The sequence below is a fragment of the Antechinus flavipes genome, chromosome 5, assembly GCF_016432865.1.
Source record: "Antechinus flavipes isolate AdamAnt ecotype Samford, QLD, Australia chromosome 5, AdamAnt_v2, whole genome shotgun sequence".
NCBI lineage: Eukaryota > Metazoa > Chordata > Mammalia > Dasyuromorphia > Dasyuridae > Antechinus > Antechinus flavipes.
This window is the reverse complement of record NC_067402.1, coordinates 42803467-42825919: the sequence shown is the minus strand read 5'-3', so window position 1 is coordinate 42825919 and position 22453 is coordinate 42803467. Positions and strand designations below refer to the sequence as shown.

General features: G+C 37.3%; 1 protein-coding gene across 4 annotated transcripts in view; it reads right to left on the bottom strand.

Annotated features, from left to right (window-relative positions):
- TRAK1 (trafficking kinesin protein 1) overlaps positions 1-22453 on the bottom strand; it is a 231307-nt gene that overhangs the window by 86604 nt on the left and 122250 nt on the right. For all 4 annotated transcript variants that reach the window (XM_051961235.1, XM_051961231.1, XM_051961232.1 and 1 more), the window contains one exon: positions 16231-16425. Coding sequence is in view for 3 of the 4 variants with exons in the window: in XM_051961231.1 (XP_051817191.1) it covers positions 16231-16425 (195 nt within the window). In the remaining variant the exon portion in view is untranslated. The remainder of the gene's footprint in view (positions 1-16230; positions 16426-22453) is intronic.

The window sequence follows — 22453 nt, the reverse complement described above, 5'->3', positions numbered from 1 at the left end:
AAATTACCCTTGCATGGGTTCTGTCAATTAAAAAAAAAAAAAAAAAGATTACAAAGGTCTGAGAAGTGGATGAGCAATGACAAAGTGGAGGCAGAAATTGTTTCTGGTTATGAAAGGAAGACCGGATACAGATGTTGACTTGAAAGCATAGCAGGATCAAGAGAAAAGCATCCATTTTGAGCTAAAGGAGCTCCAGGATTCTCTAATCCAAGTCCTTCATTTTATAAACAAGGAAACTAAGGTCCATGGAAGGCAGTGCTCCAAGAACACCAGAAAAACAGGAGAGAACCTAACATTCAAGCCTGCTTCTTAAAACTCCAAATATATTGTTCTTTCTGCTGTATCATCCTTCTAACTGACCCTAAACCTAAACCTAACCTAAGTCTTTCAAGGATAGGTGTTACCTAAAGATATTTGAATGAACAACAGAATAAACTACTAAGGAAAACCAGAAGAAGATGGGGTCAAGGACAAAACCAGAAGGGTTTGGGAAATGAATTAGGACACTTCACTTACTAAGAAGGGAGCAAAGAAGAGAGAAGACTCAGAGGTTTTGATGAAAGAGATAAAGGGAAATTAAGGGACTCGATTTTCTCTTAAAGTTAGAGGCAAGGTCATCTGCTGAATGAGGGCATTAGGGATTTAAGAAGAGAAGTTTTGGAACAATTGCAGGAGTGTGATGGAGAGTTAATCAGGGATGCAAGAAAGACTGTGCAGGAGGGAATATACAAGCAAGAGAATATGAACTTTTAACAGACCCATTTAGCACAGCTGCCCGACTTCCTCCAATAGCATTTAATAGCTAGGAAGTAGATGCTATAAGGCAACCAGTATTAGGACAGAGAGCCAGGGATTCAAGGATGGAGGGTAGCACTTTGCTATCCCAATTAACCATAGGGTCAAGACTATGAAAAAAAGGAAAATCAACTAGAAGAGAGGCAAGAATTGAGGAATAAGAAATCAATGAGGAGGAAGAGTAAGTTTAAAAGGAATAGAGTGAACAAAATATCAAGACAATCAAAAATGTTGGTGATCACCCATTCCTAGCTAGCTCCTTCCACATTGTTTTCAGAGTCAGTCATTCCCACAAGTTCCAAGAAAAAAAAGTCAATTTACTCATCCAAACAAAAAGGTCAGAGTCTTGTCTGACACATTCCAAAGTTTAGAAAGAAAAAGGGGAAATCATCTTCTCAAACGGACACCTCAATTGAACTTATCCAGTGTAGCAGATCTGAAGTCCAAACATCTTCAGTTGGTCTTCAGCTCCTGAATCGATAGATATCAATAGATAACCAATAGAAATAATGTTTTACAAAAAAAGTTTTCCTCTCCTGATTGATTTGAAATAATGATCAGTTAAATAAAACAGGGTGCCTTTGGGATAGCTTAGATTTTTTTAAAAATCACAATCAACATCGAGAGATTCTACACTGATAACAGATGGCATGGTGTTAATGAACAGCTTGCCATCAAGTATCCTTAACTACCCTTCCCTCTCCGTCTGCCTTTAAAAAAAAAAAATCTGCTTTCAAGACTAATATAAAACCATCTCTCACTGCACATGTATAGTCCCTCTCCACTTTTCACCCCATTCACACATCAAAAAGAAAAAAGCAAGGTTGTGCTTTTGTACAATAGCTTCAAAAATGCAGCATGAAATTCTATATAAGTTGAATAGACAAAATGTACAGCATCTCTGACTATCATTAAAATTAATCTGAACCCCAAGGGAAGAGGAAAAGGGAATTACACACATCTACAGATTTGCCTTATGTCAGCAGAACCTTCAAGAGAGGAAGAGTGATTGAACTAGCTAGCTAGTTGCTTGTAATAAAGAGTTCACTCTGCCAATGAGGAACAAAGTATAGATCCACAGATGAACTGGAAATCCAAAGCAAATTGTGACCTCTAGTCCCTCTAGTAATCAATCCTCCACCTAATTCCTGACGTCTGTGCTGATTTTGTGGGAGTGGGAAATATCACAGAAAGCTGAGCTGCAATTGAATGTATTTCTCACAGCATTCCAGATATGTCTTAGTGTACATGCTGCAAAGGAAAATTGGTACTTTGCAAAGTATCCTTCCATTCCACTATCTATTTATTTTTCCCTCTTAAGGAAGATAAATTCATTATCACCAGAAAGAATGAGCAAAATGAGCCTATGTGCAGCTAAAGGAGGAAATCCTTAGCCAAACAAGAGGCTGTCATGATCAGAAAAGATCAAACAAACACTCTGGATTATACAAAATTAAGGAGTTTTTGACTAAACAAAATCAATGCAGCCAGAAAAGTGAAATGAGAGAAGCAGAAGCATATAATGGAAAAGGGCATAATACCTGGAGTCTGAAGCTCTGTGTTTCAGTGCTGACTATAACTTAATACCTATGTAATTTTGAAGGGATTTTAATCTCTCTGGGCCTCTCCAGGTATCTATAAAATATAGATAATACTGAAGGTCCTTTTTAACTCTAAATCTATAAATAAGAAGAAGTTGTGGAGAGGATGAACAACAACAAAATTGCATGAAGTATCTTTGGGAAAGAAGATATATAGGGAAAAGACACAAATGTGTGAGACCAAAAGACATCCTTCAATAGATAAGTGGTCAAAAGATGTGAATAGTTTCGAAAAGAACTTCAATCAATAACCGTATGAAAGATACTTCAATTCACTAAGAAAAAGAATGCAAATTAAAAACAACTCTAAGGTTTTGAATCATACCAATTGGCAAAGATAAAGATGAAAAAGTCCATGCTACACAGACATAACTGGTTGAGCTATGAATTGATCCAACCAGAGTGAAAGACAATTTGGAAACAGATAAGAAAAGTCATCCCTTCTGACCCCAGTGATCCCTGGGCATAAATGTGCCCATTGACAAACCATTAAGGAGGTCAAAGAAAGAAAAATTATACGTGCCCAAATATTTATAGCTACATTTTGTGTGTTGTGAGAAATGGATGGGCATTTGGGGTTTGCAAATTTATGAAAATTAAATTGAAGAAATAAAATTTAAATAAAAAAACTGAAACCCACATGGACATCAAGGAATAATTAAGAATGGAGTTTATGTTCCCCCAAAAGAACATGAGCTCCTTGGGGGCAGGGACTGACTTTTGTAATTAGGGGTGGTGGCCTGAGATTTGAAAAGAATCTTTTGTTCTTTGTCCTTAACCCTCCACTATGATCTTCACCTTTCTAAACTCTTTGGGAACAGGGATGAGGGTTGGAGAGTCACATCCTGTAACTTCTATAAGATCCAATTAGTGGGGAATCAGGGGAGCGACTCGTGCTTCAGGATAGGAAATAAAATGCCGCCTTTGAAGTTTCAAAGGTGTGTCTACTTGCTTAGGTACAGATTCTTGGAAGAATGTAAAATAAATCTTTCCTGCATTCATCAATCAATGAGTCAGTAAAGTTCTTGCTAAGATATTGTGTTTCTTACATGTATGATTGCAAAAAAAATCAAAAACTAGAAACACTAGTAGTCCAAAGATTGTTCAATAGCTGAATAAACTGTAGCATGTAGACATGCTCTAACATAATTGCATTATAAGTAAATATATATGTGTGTATATGTTATTAAATTAAATGTTATTAAAATAGAAATTTTTTAAAGATGACAAATTTAGAGAAAAATGGGAAATGGGATGAACAGCTGCAAAGTGGAATGCTTCAAGAATAAAATACATGATGACTACATTAAAGTAAAATAACTCATATTTTTATTTTTCTCCCACAATAAACAAAACCCTTGAATTTATGTATTGCCTTCCAAATAACTCTAATGGATTAATATAACCTTTTGTCTGATTTTTTTTAATGGATCTGATTTTTAAAATAAATAAATTCAATTTGGGGGCAGGTAGGTGACACAGTAGATAGAGTACTTCTGGAGTCAGAAGGACCCAAATTCAAATTGACCTCAAACTCTGTGATCCTAGTCAAGTCACTTAACCCCAATTACCACCTAAAACAACCAAAAGACCAAAGGGGGAAAAAAGATAATTTTTATAAGATATTATTTGTAACTTCTTGATGTTTCTTATAATTCAGGCAAAATGCTATTACATTTTGAACAACTTGTAATTGCCTAGTAGGGATAATAATAAATAGGATGGTAACATCAGGAAGATCTCAGAAGCTGAAGAACTATAAAAAGTAACTGCACACAATGGACAGTGATGAACACAATGATCATTTTACACATACATACCACAGAAGAAAAATTAGCCTCTGTAACTATAGCTATTCATGATCATGTTGCATGTGTGTATTTGTCTCAGAGCCAACACAGCTGCAGCCACAAGAGCACTGGTTCTCAAGGTAGCTAGAAAAGGAAATTTTGAACTCAAAAAGTGCTACACCTAACAAATCTGCTGTATTAAAAAGCTCAGAAAATTTTCCACCATGCAAGTTAAAGCAATGGCTAGAATCAATGTTGTAAAAAAAAATTTTTTTTTCATAACTTTTTTCTGTTGTTATTGTTGCTGTTGTTGTTGCTGAGGCAACTGGAGTTAAGTGACTTGACCTGGGTCACTCAGCTAGTATTAAAGTCTGAGGCCAGATTTGAACTCAGGTCCTCCTGACATCAGGGCAGCATCTGCACCATCCAGCTGCCCCTCAAAACTTTCTTAAAATACAAATCTGATGAGCCACTTCCCTGCTCTAAAAATTTCAGTGGTTCCCTATAATCAGGTTTCTATCATTCATTAGTAAATTTGAAGAGAACATGATTTATTTTTGATATATATGGGAAAGGCTTGGCAAATGAAAATAAATTGTTTTCCTCAAAGTCAGAAAGATTTGAGTTCAATCCTGTTTTTGACATTATACACATTATATCCATGGGCAGTTCTCAACCTCTTGCTACCCCAGGATACTATCTAAGACTAAGTTATAGACACTAATCAGCAACTCTAATTAATTAATGTCCAGAGCAATGAAATAATAGCTCCAGATCCAAATGACAGTTTGCACATGATTGGATTTATGAGTCTTTTATCCAATGGAATTTATAGTTGTAGGACAAACTATCCAGATGACTTGGAAAATTCTGAATCCTAGGATTTCAGAGCTGAAGGAGATCTTTGAAACCCTGTAGGTCAGTCCTGTCATTTTACAGATAGGGCAACAGAAAGTGACCAAAAGTCCTTGCGTTTCAGAACAGGTGGTAATCTGCATTTGAAGCAGGAATCCCCTATACCAGTGAAATCATAGGTAAAAGCCTCAAAAAAATTAAGAAGTTTTAAATTTTCATTGTTGTTAAGTCATTTTTTCTGTCATATGCAACTTTCTGTTATCCCATTTGGAGTTTTATTGGCAAAGATACTGGACTAGTTTGCCATTTTCTTCTCCAGCTCGTTTTACAAATGAAGAAACTGAGGCAAGTGACTTGTCCCCATAATCATATAGAAAGTATATGGGGCCACATTTGAACAAAGATCTTCCTGACTTATTACACTACCTTATTTATCTATTATTTAATTATATTTATTTATATTGATTATAGTAATATAATATAAATATATATTATTTAATTATAATAATTTATATTGACTTAAAGTCTTCCTTCCAATAGCTTATGATCACTGATTAGTTTTGGTCCTTTAAGGTCAAGCAGAATGACAACCCATCATATATTTAATAACTGCAAATGTGTATCCTCTAAACATCTCTTCTCCTGGCTTATACAACCCTACTTCCCTCAACCAATACTCTTCAGCATGGAGAAAAAGTCCTATTGGGATTTTAGCTATTAACCTGGGAAATAATGGCCTGATATCTCTGATGCAAAGAGCAGTCTTGCTAAGTCCAGAGAGGCTCATCACAATTAGCTAGGCCAACAGGTGGGCTTTTTCTGCCCCAACATCTGATGAAGATCATACAGAAAAACTGTGATCTGCATTACTAGGGGAGATCTTGAAAAACAGTGGAAGGCTCTGCTGGTCAGGAACCCCTTTTTCCAGCTAGCCTCCCACTCTTGGATTCCAACATATCAGCTGAATGATCTTCAAGTTCAAGTCTAGCAACTGACCCATTAGCAACAAGGAAAGGGGCTATTTTGAAGATGAGACTACACCGGTTATGAGATATCTTTGTGCATCTGACTTTTGGTTAAAAAGACAAGAGCAAAGATGTCTCTTTGTCTTTGGAGGGTACCTGACATCAGAATCTTTAAATACAAATACAGTAAACTCATCAATGTATTGATTTTCTTAAATGTTTTCACTCAAAATACCAAAAAGAGACAAATAGCAGCTGACATTTAGAGAGTGCTTTTAGGTTTACTAAGCATTTTACATGGTGCCAACCATTATCTCACTTGACCCTTATAATAACCCTGAAAAATAGCTAGCCCAGGTACTATTAACTCCATTTCCAAGATGAGGAAATTGAGGCTCAAAGAGGTTAAGTAATTTCCTCATGCTCACACAGCTGGTGAGTGCTGAAATTCAAATCCAGATTTCTGAAGTTTCTCAAATTTCTCAAACCCAGAGACATGGCTGCATCCTAAAGACTGGTGCCTGTTTGTCTGCATTGGATCAAAGCAAGATGAAAGGGAAAAGAGAGTAGTGAGAAAAACAAAATGATAGCAACTCTCTCAATAAAATGCACACTCCTTGAGAGCAGGAATGATTTGATTTTTTTAATTAAAGCTTTTTTATTTTCAAAACACATGCATGGATAATTTTTCAACATTAACCCTGGCAAAACCTTGTGTTCTAATCCGCGCCCCCCCCCACTTCTCCCAAATCCTCCCCAGACAGCAAGCAATCCAATATATCTTAAACATCTGAAATTCTTCTATAGATATTTCCACAATTATGCTACACAAGAAAAATCAAATCAAAAAGGCAAAAAATTGAGAAAGAAAACAAAATGCAAGCAAATAACAACAGAAAGAGTGAAAATGCTACGTTATGATCCACACTCAGTTCCCACAAACTTCCCACAGTCTTCTCTCTGGGTACGGATGGCTCTCTTCATCACAAGGTCACTGGAACTGGCCTGAATCATCTAATTGTTGAAAAGAGCCCCGTCCAGGAATGATTTAATTTTGACTTTGTGACCCCAAAGGGATCATGTTTATTGGTTGGCTGATTGACTTCCTCAAGGTCACACAGCTATTTTAAGGCAGATACCAGAATTCTAATTCCAGTGTTCTGAACTCAAGTTCAGAGCTCTTTCTTTTCATTGTTATAGTCAACAAAGGGTTAACCTGGACTAAAGGGGTCTGCTTTGGATGATAGCTGGCTTGCCCATAAGGACACAGCATGGTAACACACCTGGCTGCTGATCTGTTCCCTCCACACCCTTATTTGATGAGAGACAGAACTGCATTCTACAGATGGATGCTTGTTTGTCAGGGTTGAAATGAAGCAGGAAGAAAGGAAAATAAGAGCAATAAGAAAAAAATGATGGGAAGAAATACCAAAAGAGATCAGGGCTTTAATATGATGCCAAGGATGATCAGCATCTGACTGAAAATACTAACTTTGGCCCAAAGACAGGTGCAGGGGTTATTTATGCAGATGAATGTTAATGGCTGTATAATGAAAGTAAACAAAGGAGGAATGGAGAATGATTGATTGACATTGAAGGAAGAGGAAGGACAAGAAAGGAAGATGTCTGCCAGTGACATAGGAAGGGCAGAAAGGAGAATTTGGCAGAGGAAATATAATGTCCAATATTACCATAGGGGGAGGCAAGAGAGACACTTAACCAATGCAAGCCCAAAAAATTTGTGCTTACTATTGTTTAACCAGAGCTAGACCACCTCAATCATAGATTTAAATCCAGATTCATCCTATGTTACTCTGTAACCTTGGAAGCCCATAAGAAAGAGGGACCAGGGAACAGTGATCTTGTTATGCTAATTCAATAATGCAGCAAGAAAGAGGAAGTCACATTCACTTTAGTCAGAGTTAACTGCCATTTGTAAAGGACCTCCTTTGTGCCAAGCCCTGTGCTAAGCTCTGGGGTTTCAAAGAAAGACAAAAGACTATCCCTGCTTTTAAGGAGCTCGAAGCCTAATGAGGGAGGCAACTCCCATCTACAAATAGCTTTGGAAAGACAAGATAGAGACAGGATAAACTGGAGAGAAACAAGTGAGGGAAGGAACTGAGAAGAAAGACAGAGAGAGGCTTCTTGTAGAAATTTGATATGGGAATTTAAAAGAAGCCAGGAGGCAGAAATGAGAAGGGAGAGAGTTCTGGGCTAGAGGACAGCCAATAAAAATACTTGGAAGGCAGGAGATAGGAGTGCTAAAACCTACCTAGTCTTAGTCCTAGACCACCAAGTAGGCCAGGGTCACTTAAAACCCAAAAGGTGTGTTCAGGGTAATGGGCAGTAGGACCTAGGAGACTGATACCAAATCATTGCTCCTAAATTAAAAAAAAAAAAAAAATCAGCTAGAACAGGAACTCTTTGAAGAGAAAGACTGAAATATAAGCTATAAAAGTGGATAATTGTTTGTTGAATGGGAAGTGCAGACAGTGTGGTGTAGAACTCTGGAATCAGGAAGATCCAAGTCTCTTATCTCAGATACTTTCTAGCTGTGTGACCCAGGAGAAGGTACAATGTCTCTGGGCTGCGATACTCCTGTAAAATGAAGGTGCGTGGACTTTTTGCTTTCATTCTGTCTCATTTTTTTTAAGTGTAAATGAGTGAAATATGGCCTAGAAAAGCTAAACACTAAGAGGAAGACATTCAGAAAGCAGGCGCCCTCATCAGCCAGATAGGATTGGCAAGCCTGCCAGGAACACACACCTCTTTCTCTTGGCACCCTAACAAGGTTACCAGAAGACCTGAGGCGTGGAAAAAAAAATGAAGTTGCTTTTTAGCTGACAGACATTGAAAGTGATTCTAGTACAGAAACCTACAGAGACTGACTCCCTTGTAGAAAGGATATCATGGGTTTTTCTGGGAAGGGTTGGGTTTTAGTTGTTTACTTAAGTTCCATAGATGTAGATTCTTTCTCCCTGTTTTCTATGATTTTAGTCAGCATAATCTTGATATATATAGAGATCTCTCTCTCTCTCTCTCTCTCTCTCTCTCTCTCTCTCTCTCTCTCATATATATATATATATATGAGAGAGAGAGAGAGAGATATCAATCAAGGTTATGCTGATTACGTGTGTGTGTGGGGGGGGGGTTATATATATGGTTATAAGATAGCTAGGTGGCACAAAAAATAAGTGTGCCCAGCCTGGAGTCAAGAAGATCTCAGTTCAAATTCAGCCTTAGACACTTACTAGCTCTGTGACTCTGGGCAAATCACTTAACTCTGTTTGCCTCAGTTTCCTCATTTGCAAAATGAGCTGGAGATTTGCCATAAAATCCAAAATGAAGTCATGAAGAGTTTGTAACAACTGGAAAAAACAAAAATCTGTCTTTCCCCTTTTTTTGTTAAGAGACCAGTGATTCTTCATCAGGATAGGAAGTTTTGAAAATTCTGAAAGGGGCTGTGAAAAGTCAAGTATATTGATTCTCTATATATCTTAATAGTATTGTAAGTATGTATATTGTAAATATGAATGTCAATTTATTTGTGAAAATGATTTGTGTACAAGCCAGAGATATCATTAATGAAAATATGAGAAAGAAAACAGGAAGGCTTTTTCTTCAACACACTTTTCTCCATTAACTCATATCTTCACTACTGCCCAATTAACTGAAAGGTATAAAAATTAAAAGATTCCCCATTATTCATTAATTATTTTTTTAAAGTATGAAGGGGAGCAGGGTGTAATATGTTGGCAGAGATAGCCAGATTGTGAAGAACTTTAAATGCCCAATGGAGCTTGCATTGTATCCTTAAAAACAAGAAACAGAAGCTTCTTGAAGGGTAGAATGTTACAACTATATTTTTGCTTTGGGAATAATAATGTGGCAATTATGTAGAAGACGGATTATCAAGAAGAGAGAATGGAGGCAAGAAGAGCAAATACAAGGTACTAGTGAGAGAAGGAGAGAGCCTGAATTAGGGTGGTGGCCATGAGTAGCAAAAGGGGAACAGATGTAACAAGCATATTGTGGAGGTGGGATCAGCATAATTTGGCAGCTAATTAGTTATGTGAGATATTCAGGATAAGTGAGATATTCCAAAGTGAGCAAAATTATTGTGGACATATTTAAATATTCATTTATGCCACTAGCTATTTACACCATTGGAAGGAAGGAAGGGAGAGAAGGAGGGAGGGAGGAAGGGAGGAAGGAAAGAAGGAAAGAAGGAAGGGAGGGAGGGAGGGAAGAAGGAAGGGAGGAAGAAAGGGAGGAAGGGAGGAAGAAAGGGAGGAAGGAAGGGAGGGAAGAAGGGAAAAAGGAAAGAAGGAAGGAAGGAAGGAAGGAAGGAAGGAAAGAAGGGAGGAAGGGAGGGAGAAAGAGAAGGAGGGAGGAACAGAGAGAGGAAGGGAAGAAGGGAGGGAGGGAGGAAGATTTTTCATCATTTCTGACACCGAATCCAGATTTTCCTCTGATTTGCTTCCTAGCAGTCACAAAATCCTTGTGAAACACTTTCAATGATGGAGAAACTATTTTAAAGGAAAATATATAAGATTAGAAATGGAAAGTATCAGGCAGGCATTAGAGATCACCTTTTCCCCATGACTGAGAAGTAGACAAAAAGAAGTCTTGTTTAGTTTAAATCACAAGTAAATTGATTTAAGCTGTCCATGGGAGTAGGTTAAGAAAGAAGCAATTACAAAAATTTGCCCATAAAAATACATTATTTGTTGTGAAAGCTTTTTTTTTATGTTCAATATCCTGGTTTGATGTCTCATAGTACAGAAGAAAGAAAACTTGTAGTCAGAAAAAATAACAGGATCACAGATGTAGGACTGGTAGGAATGTTGAAAGTTAGTGAGGACAAAGGCCTCATTGTACAAATGAGGAAACTGAAACTGAGAGAGGTAAGTGCCATGTACCTCAAGTTACAAAGATAATAAGTATCTGAGGATGGATTTTAATCCAGACCAACATTCTATGCACTGTGACCTGGGTTCAAAACTTGACTCTCCAGTTTAGAACTATGCCCAGAGGGCTATAAAACTGTGCATACCTTTCTATCCAGAAGACTCACTATTGGATCTATATTCTAAAGAGATCATAAAAGGTGGAAAAGGACTCATATGTGCAAAAATGTTTGTAGCAGCTCTCTTGAACTAGAAATTGAGGGATGGTCATCAATTGGGGAACTGAATAAGTTATGGTATATGACAGGAACGGAATATTCGTGTTCTATTAGAAATGATCAGCAGGCTCATTTTAGAAAAGCATGGAAAGACTTACAAGAACTGATGCTGAGTGAAGTGAGCAGAACCAGGAAACACTATATATAAAAATAGCAAGATTATGTGATAATCAACTATGAGACTTAGATCTTCTCAGCAATACAGTGATCCAAGACAATTCCAATTACTCTGAGATAGAAAATGCCATCCACATCTAAAAAGAGAGCTATGGGAACTGAAAGTAGGATCAAAGCACATTATTTTCACTTTTTCTTGTTTGTTTACTTTCTTTTTTTCATTGTTTTTCCCCATTTGGTTTAATTTTTCTTGCACAACATAACTAATATGTTTAAAAATATTGTATATGTATAAGCTATATCAGATTGTTTGCTGTTTTGAGGAGGGAAGAGGAAAAAGAGGGAAGGAGGAAAAAATAGGAATACAAAATCTTGCAGAAATGAATGTGGTTTAAAACTTGAATGATTTGCCTTCAGTTTAGGGGCTCTCTTTTTACACGGTCATAGTCAAATTCAAAGGCAGCCCCGAGAAACAAAAGCATTTTGTCTGTTGAGATAGTAATAGCATTGTCTTTATGTATATTTTGGGGAAAAAAATAAAATATTATTAGAAAAAAAAAAGACTTGACTCTCCAAATTTACTATATGAGCTCAGGTAATTTATATGACATCTTTAGATCTCAATTTTCCTTAAATGTAAAATTAGGGAATTGGACTAACTGACCTCTAAAGTTTCTTCCAGCTCATCTTAAAATATAACTTTTCTACCCATCACACTAAGAACAGTCAGATTTTATAATGGATCCCCTAGCACCTGGCACAGGGTCTGGTACATAGAAGGTACTTAACAAATGTATGTTGATTGACACAGTAGTGGAATGCTGGAGTCAGAAAGGCTCATCTTCTGGATTTAAAATCCAGCCTCAGACACTTACTAGCTCTATGACCCTGGCCAAGTCACTTCTCCCTGTTTGCCTCAGTTTCCTCATCTATTAAATGAGCTAGAAATGGAAATGACAAAATTACTTCAGTAGCTTTGCCAAGAAAAATCCAAATGAGGTCACAAAAACTTAAGACATGACTGAAATGACTAAAAAGCAAGATTTGAGTCAATACAAGACTGTGATAAAATGCTGAATTTAGTGTTTCAGCCTTTCACGATGCTTTGAATATACCCATCTTCTTAAAAGATTATAATAATAGAGTTCAAGGCCATTAATTGCTCAATAAGTACTTTTTAAGCACCTTTGAAGTAGGTGTTATTATCCTCATTTTACATTTTAGGAAACTGAAGCAGACAGTAGTTGAGTGACTTCTTTAGCTGGTTAGTGTCTGAGGCAGCATTTGAACTTAGGTATTCCTGACTCTGGATCAGGGATAAATCCACTGAGTCATCTACCTCCTCAAAGAAAGGTAAAAATGCTCACTGTCTAGTGGAGGAGATAATTATGTACAAACAAGATATTTATAGGACAAATTGGAAATAATCCACAAAGGGAAGGCATTAAAATGAAAAGGGATTAATTAGGAAAGGTTTCCAGTAGGAGGAGGGATTTTGGCTGGGGCCGACCAAGCTGGAAAGCTTTTGAGATGGTTCAGCAGTCTGCCTGAGTTTCCAGCTGAGAAAGTATGAAAGCCTCACCCCCATAGGGTGACGATCACCAGGGGATGAGAACCTCTCCAAAGAGGGGAAAGCTATGATCTGCATCTATATGATGAAGTGTCTACAAAAGGAAAGTGACAATCTTGAAAGAAGCACTATGTGCTTATCATAGAGCAACAAGATGCACAAGTATACATGGATTCAACTTAAATGAAACATAACATAGGCTCATAGAACAGATCCCAAGTCTCATCAACATCTCTGTTATTCTTCCAAATCCATCAAGGAAGGCTTTTACTTAACTATCAACCCAGGACATTTCCGTGTCCCTTTTTAGATGTCTCTATCCAACTTTCAGAAATCTGAATGCTTTCTGATGATAAATACAGTCTCTAAAATGATTATTTCCTCTGATCTGCATTCAGTTTAGGGGCTCTTTTTTTTTATACCACCAGTCAAATCCAAAGGCAGCCCCGAGAAGCAAAAACATTTTGTCTGTTGGGGTAGTAAGAGTGGGAGGGAAAGGATTTTTTTTTTCATTCTAAAAAGTAAAAAGAAAATAGTAAAAGTCAATTAACAAGGACTTTGTTCCTGTTTTGCCCATAATATACCAACTGCCTGGTGACAGACAGGATAAACAAATTAAGTGACCTGGCAAGGTGCTTTCTATATGTCACAGGGGTCACCTTCCTTGGTTAATAAATGACAGATTCATATTTACATTTTTTCAGTTCCAGCATGGACTCACCCTACATGGTCTCCTGCCCCCACGAGGTGTCTGGGATTTATGTCAAGGACAAAATACACAGGTCATTTTGACTCCCTACAAGCCAGTAGTTAGAGAAAGAGCTCACTGGGAATAACAAAGTAAAACCAGGTGCATTTAGAATGAACTCGTAAGCCCAATGAAGGATAGAAATTTTTGTTTTGTTTTAAAGAGAAATGTTTTAAAGAGAATTATTTCAGTCACGCAAACTAATTACTGACAACTGTGCTGAGAACAAGCAGGGCTCCTGGGCCCATGTTAATGAGTACCAAAGAATCATTTGTAATTAAATACTCAATATGTAAACAGATGCCACTGAAGTTGATTCTTTAAGAGGGTAGGGAATGTTTTGGGGATTTTTCATCAGATATGACAGAAGTGCATTTTGTCAGGGCATTCTGCTTTGAATTATCATCAAATTCAAATTGGCAATATCCAGATTAATGAGGCGTCACCTAATCTACCACCATGTAAAGAACATATTATACATGAACATAATCTGAAGAAGATGACTCACTAAGCAATAAGCTAATCATAATGGGAAGTAGTATGGTAGAGTGGGAGAGAGGACGGCTGAAACTGACATCAGAAGACCCGAGTTCAAATCTCATCTTCTGCTTCTTAGTCAATCATGGACAAATCATTTGAGTTTTCTAAGGTTCAAGTTTTCTCATCTGTAAAATGAAGATACTGGAAAGAGATCATCTCCTGGGTTGGCTCCAAGTCTGTATCTATGATCCTATAATCTGGTCATTATGATTTGGGGGAGTTGTGGGGAAGTAGGGAGGATGAAAGAGTAGGGCTCAGAACTGTAAGGAAACTCCCAATGTGGAAAGTTCCTTTACCACTGAAGATTAAGTTCATCAAGAACAAGTTATTTATCATCGAGTTGTCTTTGAGGATGGAAGATAGTACAGAAGAAAGAATACTTGTCACATAAATTGAACTATTTGCCATCTGGGGAGGGAATGGGGGGAAAGGAGGAGGAAATTGGAACACAAGATTTTATAAGGATTAATGTTGAAGAATTATCCATGCATATGTTTTGAAAATAAAAAGCTTTACGAAAAAAAGAAAAAGAATACTTTTTAGAAAAAATAGGTGATTTGTCCAGGATCACACTGCTAGTATACCTCAAAGCCAGGCCCTAAAGCTAAATCTTCCTGATTCCAACTCTGGTTCTTAATCTAATATCATATCACTTATATTAATTATTAAAATATTAATACTGAAATTAAGAGGCCAGCATGGCATAGAAAATCTAGTGATGTGTAAGGCTTGGGTTCAGATCCCACCTCTAACACTTAAAAACAATAAAACCAAAAATAGAATTTCCCAGTTTGGTTGTTTTTCAGTCATGTTTGACGTTTCATGCACCCATTTGGAGTTTTCTTGGTAAATATATTGAAATGGCTTGCCATTTCCTTTTCCAGTTCACTTTAAAGATGAAGAAACTGAGGCAAAGTGACTTGCCTTGGGTCATACAGCTAGTAAGTATCTAAGACCAGATTTAAACTCAAGAAGAATCTTCCTAATTCAAAGTCTGGCTCTCTATCCTCTGTGCCCCCTAATTGCTCTCTACACATGTCAAACAGGATGTCCAACAATACTCCCAAGTGCCTCTGGGACCAGATTAAAATGTAATTAGGAAATATTTAACAAAATGAATAACATATAGTCTGTTTGTTTTTCCACGTCCTAAAACACATAGTAGGTACTTAATACTGTTGCTTGATTAATTAAACTCTGTAACAGTTTCTTTAGTAGCTTCACTATAAATGAAAGAAGACATATATTGAAACAGTATTCCCTTCTGGAAAACAAAATGAAACTATATCCCAAGATTCACATTTTGCAAGCCCTTTGCTCCCCTTGCCAGACCAAAACTCCAAAGAGGAAAAGGGCCTATATATACAAAAATATTTATAGCAACTCTTTTTATAGTGGCAAAGAACTGGAAACTCAGAGGGTGCCCAATGCAAGCAGAAGGACTTAATGTGATGGAGTACTATGGTATTGTTTAAGAAATTATAAAAGGGGATGGCTTTAGAGAAACCTGGGGAAATTTACAGGAAATGATACAGAATGAAGTGAGCAGAACCAAGAGAATAATATGTATATATATATATACATATATATACATATACACACACACACACACATTATGTTATATATATATATATGTAATTATATGTTATATAATATAATAAATATATATGGTAACAACAACATTCTAAAGACTGATAAGTTTGAGAGACAAGCACTCTGATTAATGCAATGGCCAATCTTAATTTCAGATGATTTCCAGTATTCCATCTCTTGACAAAGATGTGATAGATTCAAAATGTAGAACAAATAAACATTTTTAGACATGACCAATGCATGAATTTGTTTTGATTGGCTGATTACACATACTTTTAATCAGTTTTGTTATTCTTTTTCATCTTCTAAATGGGGAGAGAGAGAAAATAAATGCTTATTGATTGAAAAATAAAAATATTTTAATGGATTATGCTAATTGGTTAAAAAGAAATCTTCCGTATTGCATCCTGGTAACTGTAACACCAAAATAAAACAGTACTGTCAGCCCTAAAAAGGATGGTCACTTACGAAAATACTTCAGCGTCTCTTCTATCTGTTCAGTTGTTAGGTCGATATTAGCATCAGGAGAAATGAGGGGAGTGTGGAGCCAGTCGTCGTGGTCATAACCATAGATTGTATCTGCTCTTAGCTTGTAATGGGGCAGTTGTTCCTCCAGTAGACTGATGATTTCAACTTCAGGAAGATCAGTACTATTGCACACATCTGAAAAGAAAGATTGAAAATATCAGGGATGACCTGATGAGCTGTGCAACCTTGAGCAAACCATACACCTCTCTGAACTTCAGTTTTCTCATCTGTTAAATGAGGGAGAGATCAGGCTAAATGATCTTTGCCGGATCTAATCCTACATTTTGTGCTTCCATAAATGTTCTTCCTATTTTACTTCTGCTGTATGCCCATCAGCATGGCTCTCTCAAACCACCTATCCTTACTTAGGATCTTAAGGGTATTTTTGGCATGTTTCTTAATTAAGGGGGTTGCAAATTCCTTGGAGGTAGTCCCCAAATTTCACTTTTCTTCTAGATTTTAATACCAGTTTACACAAGCCTCTCACTTGAATCTAGGTTAGAATCCTGCCTCTGAAACCACCTTCCTGTGACCCTTGTCAAGTCAACTAACTGCTCAGTGCTCTAGGAAATACTCTTAAGACTGTAAGTCATAGAGACAATGCTAATTCGCATTGATAGCAGAAATTGAGAGTTTCCCGTATCACATGAGCAGTCTCTATCCCTACTTATTATCATTTGTTGTTATTAATATCATATGTCTATATATGAATTGCATATTTATAGTCTTCATGATTAGTAATAAAGAATATATTATTTTATATGATTTATATTATGCTATTAGCATGTTATGATAATATAAATGAGTTTCTCATTATTACCCCATGTCTACTAATTCACTAATAATAATTACAAATTATAATAATTAGTATTATTGGTGAATTAGTAGACATGGGGTTCGGGAAGGGTCTGAGTTCTAATCCTGTTTCTGACACTAGCTGTATAATAATGGGAAAGTCATTTAATCTCTCTCAGATTCCATCTTCTTGTCTATTAAATGGGAACAAGATAGCTCAATAGATATAGTTCTGGGCCTGAAATCAGGAAAATGCAACTGCCTGATTTCAAATCTGGCCTCAGACACTCCCTAGCTATATGACCTTAGACAAGTCACTTAACCCTATTTGTCTCAGTTTTCTCATCTGTAAAATGAGCTAGAGAAGGAAATGGCAAACTACTCCAGTATCTCCACCAAGAAAACTCCAAATGAGGTCATGAGAGTTAGATACAATTGAAATGACTCAATAACAGCAATGATCACATTGACCTCAGAGGGTTATTATGAAGATGAAGTCCGATAATATGTCTAAGTTTTGCAAACCTTAAAACATTGTATATGTTAGTTATTAGTGTTGTTATTAAGCCAATAAATGAGCATTTATTAAGCACTTACTATGTGCCAGTCAATGTACTAAGTACTGGAAACATACATACAAACAGAAAGGCTTATTAATGTCATTGACTAACAATTCACCTTTAGGAATTAGAATTCAACTGAAGCAATCCATATGAAATCTTTCACAGACACATAATTGTAATTATAGATTATAGACAAGGACCTTGGAGAGACCTTGAAGGTCACTTGGAAGGCCAACCTATTTGGGACCAAGGACCAGGGTTGTTTGAGATCAGAAATACAATTTGTTGACATCATCAGAGAAGGGAACTTTGAAATCCTAAGTTCATGTCACTGCATCCAAATCCAGCTTTATTTCCCACTTTTCCATTCCTGTATTCAATAACATTAGTTAAATGCTACTATATAAGTCAACTATAAGGCTCCCGAATCCCTAAAAGGGGAGAAAAAAGCAAAAGCTTTTTTATCTTTGAGTATTTAACCTAATTAGAACATTCTAATTAGCAGGCAAATCACTTCCCAAAACACTAACTATGACGGAAGCATAGCATTATAAGACCCCCCTCCAGGCCAAACAGGCAACTTCCAGCTTTCAAGAAAGAAAGAAAAAAAAATATCTGAGACTCATGAATTTCGGGATTACAGATCTGGAAGGAGTCAAGGTCACTTGGCTCAACACCTTCATTTTACAGATTAAGAAACTGAGGCCTAGAGAAGGTAAGAGGTTCTATTATAATGAGGCACTTGTAAAATAGTCTCCTAACTCAAGAAAAGCCTAAGTCTCGGTAGTTAGGTTCCGGTCATAAGCCTGTGAGGTAATCGTCCAAGTCAACACAAGATGATGCCTTCAACTTCTTCCCCAACTTCTTCCCCTACCTCTTCTCATCACTGGGAGGATGAAGGATGGGGTGGAAGAGAAAGCTCAGGACGAATAACAAATCAAATGTTTTCTATGAAACATTTAACTCTTTCATTAATGTCCCTAACTGGTTTGTGTCTAAATTAAAAAAGAAAAAAAATGTAACTAGTTAACAGTACTAGAAAATCCCCACCAAATGTCAAAAGAGCATCCAGGGTCAAGAAGCTGCCATCCATCCATCAGTCAGAACTGTCTGGCTGAAGAGTAAACAAAGCTAGCCTTGTGATAGGATGGGGGCAGCTGGAGAACAGCAATGTGCCAACCAAGCCCAACCTCCCCAAATTAGTGCCAGCCTCTGTCACCAGGAAACCAAGAAGTATACAGAGACCCATCCCCAAGGGAAGTGAGCTCCCAGGGACAAAATTGGGCTGAATAGCCAGACTTTTTTTTTTTTTTTTTTTTTTGGTCTTTGACTGGGGGCGGGTGGGGAGGGAGGGGAGTGAAAGAGAGAGAGAGAGAGAGAGAGAGAGAGAGAGAGATTTTCTTTTGTCTAGTAATACTGTCACATGCAAAGATCCTGTCACACTGCCAGATTCACCAAGAAAAACCATGCTGGTATTTGATTTCCCCTTCCCCTTCACCATGCTCAAGGTCAGCCTATTTACAGTGCAAAGCATGGCCAAGGAGGTATTACATTCTCTAGTACCTCCTAGGCTGACTACAGGGATATGGTATCAGAAAGCAAAGCAGAGTTTTTTCTTTGCATTTGTTCTTCTAATTCTGTGCTTGTTCCCTCTAGCATGGAGAGAGATCTCTGAGAGGATAAAAGTTCCATTCAGCAAAGACTGAGCCCTTATAATAAGAATGGCATCATAATGCTGTAAAAAATTACCCTGGTATGGGTTCTATCAATAAAAAGTTATTAGAAAAAAAATAAGAATGGCATCGTGTAAAGTGCCAGGGATACCAAGACAAGACTCAGGAGAACCTGGACTAGAAGAGTGAATTAACCTTCATTTTTTCAAGGCCCAACACAAAGGCTATGTCCTGCAGAAAAACTTTCCTTTTGTCCTCTAAGATAGAAGAGTAATAATTCATATACATCTCCTTTTCTTCATTCATATAGTCACCAACATAGTTCTATTCTTCTTCTCCCCTCCTTTAGATTATTGGGGTACCTTCTTCATTGGTCTCCCCACTTCCATTCTCCATTCTCCTCTCCAATTTATCCTCACCAACCTTCTGTGGCTCCCAATTGCCTGTCGTCCAGGATAAAATAGAGGCTTCCCAGACTTGTATTTGATTACCTCTACTCTCTGACTAGAACTTTTCCTTCCAAAGGCCTCCTTTTTCACTCTCTATTTCAGTCAAAGCAGACATCAAAAACCACCGTCCAGCTCCTACATTCACACAAGCTAATTTCCATTGCCTGAAAGGTATCCATGTCTATCAACAAACATTATTTTTTCTTCAAAATTGTTTCTGTTCCACTTCTTCTGGAAGCCTTCCCTGATCTTTTCAACGACCACTATTCTTTCTCCTATTATTCTTCATTTTCTCATGTGCCCAGTACAGACTGGGTAATAGTTTATGTTAAAGAATTGTAGAAGTGAAGTCAAGGAGACCTGAGTTTGAACAAATCACTTAAAGCTTTCAGGGTTGCAAAGATTATTATTATAATTGTTATGATCTATATTGGATTACTTAATATCTAGGGGAGAGAATGGGAAGAAGGGAGGGAAAAAATTCAGAACACAAGATTTTGCAAGGGGGAAATGTTGAAAATTATCCATGTATGTTTTGAAAATAAAAAGCTTTAATTAAAAAGATAATAATGATTGTTATGATCTGTCAGATCCTATTTCCTCATCTAGGAATAATATTTAACATTGCCTGTGATACTGATCTCAGAATAATATTAAAGATCAAATGAAAAAGTGTTTTTTATAAACCTCAGTTTGTTATGTAAATGTGAGGTATTATTATGATGACAATTTTTTCTTGACATCAAGAAGACCAGAGTTTGTATCTTGCCTTGAACACTTACTTAGCTGTGTGATACTAGGCAAGTCACTTTTCTTCTCTGTGACTCAGTTCCCTCATCTGTAAAATGAGCTGGAGAAATAAATGACAAACTACTCTAGTATCTTTGCCTCATAAATCTCAAATGGGGTCGTGAAGATATGACTGAATAACAACAGCTCATGTACCTACTTCACAGGATTATTGTGAATATCAAATGAATTAATAATATACAAAGGATTCCTTAGAGTGCTATATAAATGCTACTTATCATTCTCATCATCATCATCACCATCATAATATTCTCTCCAACTACCCCTCCCCCATTAAATGGAAGATCCTTGAGGATAAGGATTACAATTGTTATCTTTATATTGCCAGTGCTCAGCACAGTACCTAAGCACACAGCAGTACCTTAACATATGTTTGTTGAACCGAATTAAATGGAGAAGAATGGGACACCTTTCACTCAGAAATCTACATGACTTTGCCTGACTTTATGGCAGATCAGGGTTAAGGAATCAGGGCCAAGATTTACAAAATATACAAAATCAATCTGTCAGGTAATTGGAGCTTCATTGCCCAATTTTGATGTCTGCTTTTAAACATATTAAGCAGCAGTTGCATGGGATTTCCAAGCTTTCTTGTCTGTATTAGCAGGGAAACATTATTTTCTATATAAACTCCAAGCTAGCAAGGAAGAGGAGACCAGCATTGGGAGTGGCAGAGCTCAGGGTGCTGTGCTATGGGAGCCACCTGCCAGTGGCTCCTGGAGGTTTAACTCAGACCTTTAGAATGGATCTCTTCATGTGAGAGGAGGAGGAGGAGGAGGAGGAGGAGGATGATACAGGGAGACTGAGGGGCAGTTGCATTCTCTGACCTCTCTCCTTTTCCCTCTGGCCTCCAATTTATCTCATTCCCAATCCACAAGCAACACCTGCATCAGCAAAGGCTGCCCTGCAACTCCTTCAGATGTTATGATCCACAGCTGTGGAGGCTCTCGGAGAATTGACCTGCCCCTTCACCTAGGCATGGTCCTTAACACAGGGGTAGTTGAATGGAATTTATAGTCGAAAAAGAAAGGTGAAGGTCCCTAAGCATCCCTGCAAAATTGGGAGTGCCATAAAGGAACCTAGAGACTGATTGGGGAGAAGGGGAAAAAACAACAGTGTACACACTCCTGGAACAAGGAGGCAAAAGGAAAAAGTAGTCATCAGGAAGAAGGAGTCAGGAAAATACCAGAATTGAGTAAGAAGCAGGGAAAACAGTGAAAGAACACAGGGTGAAGGGTGAGAAGGGGGAAAGCAATGTCTGGCACATAATGACTTTGAAGAAAGGCAGGATGGATGAGAGATAGTATCCATTTTAGGAACAACAACAAAAGAACTGTTTTCCATGAAATGAGGTAATTTTAAGCACCTAACAAGGGACAAAATACTGTAATCTCAACTGAAAAAACTAAATAAACAAAACTGAAAAGGAAAAAATGAAAGCTAAAATCAGAAGAGCTAACTACCACTCTCTCAATCACCAACTACTGACCAAAAAAAGGATTAAATTCTAGATTAGGGATTAGCTCCTGAGGCCAAAATTTTTCTAAGTCACTTGTTACTTGGCAGGCGTTATGCTAAGCACTAGGGATACAAAAAGGGCCAAAACATCAGATATCTTCAGGTTATGTAGTAAAGCAAATAACTGTTAGAATAAAGGAAACCTGTAAATCTAGCTACCCTTTAGGATACACACATATGTGTATCTTTACGATACATAGTAGATACATATAACTTATATAGTAGTATATGTGTAGATACATATAAGACATCTATAGGGTAGAAAGAAAATAACCTCACAAGAGAAGGCACTGGCAAATGAAGGGACCAGAAAACACCTGGAATTGAAGCTCAACTAAGCGAGGACCACCACTGA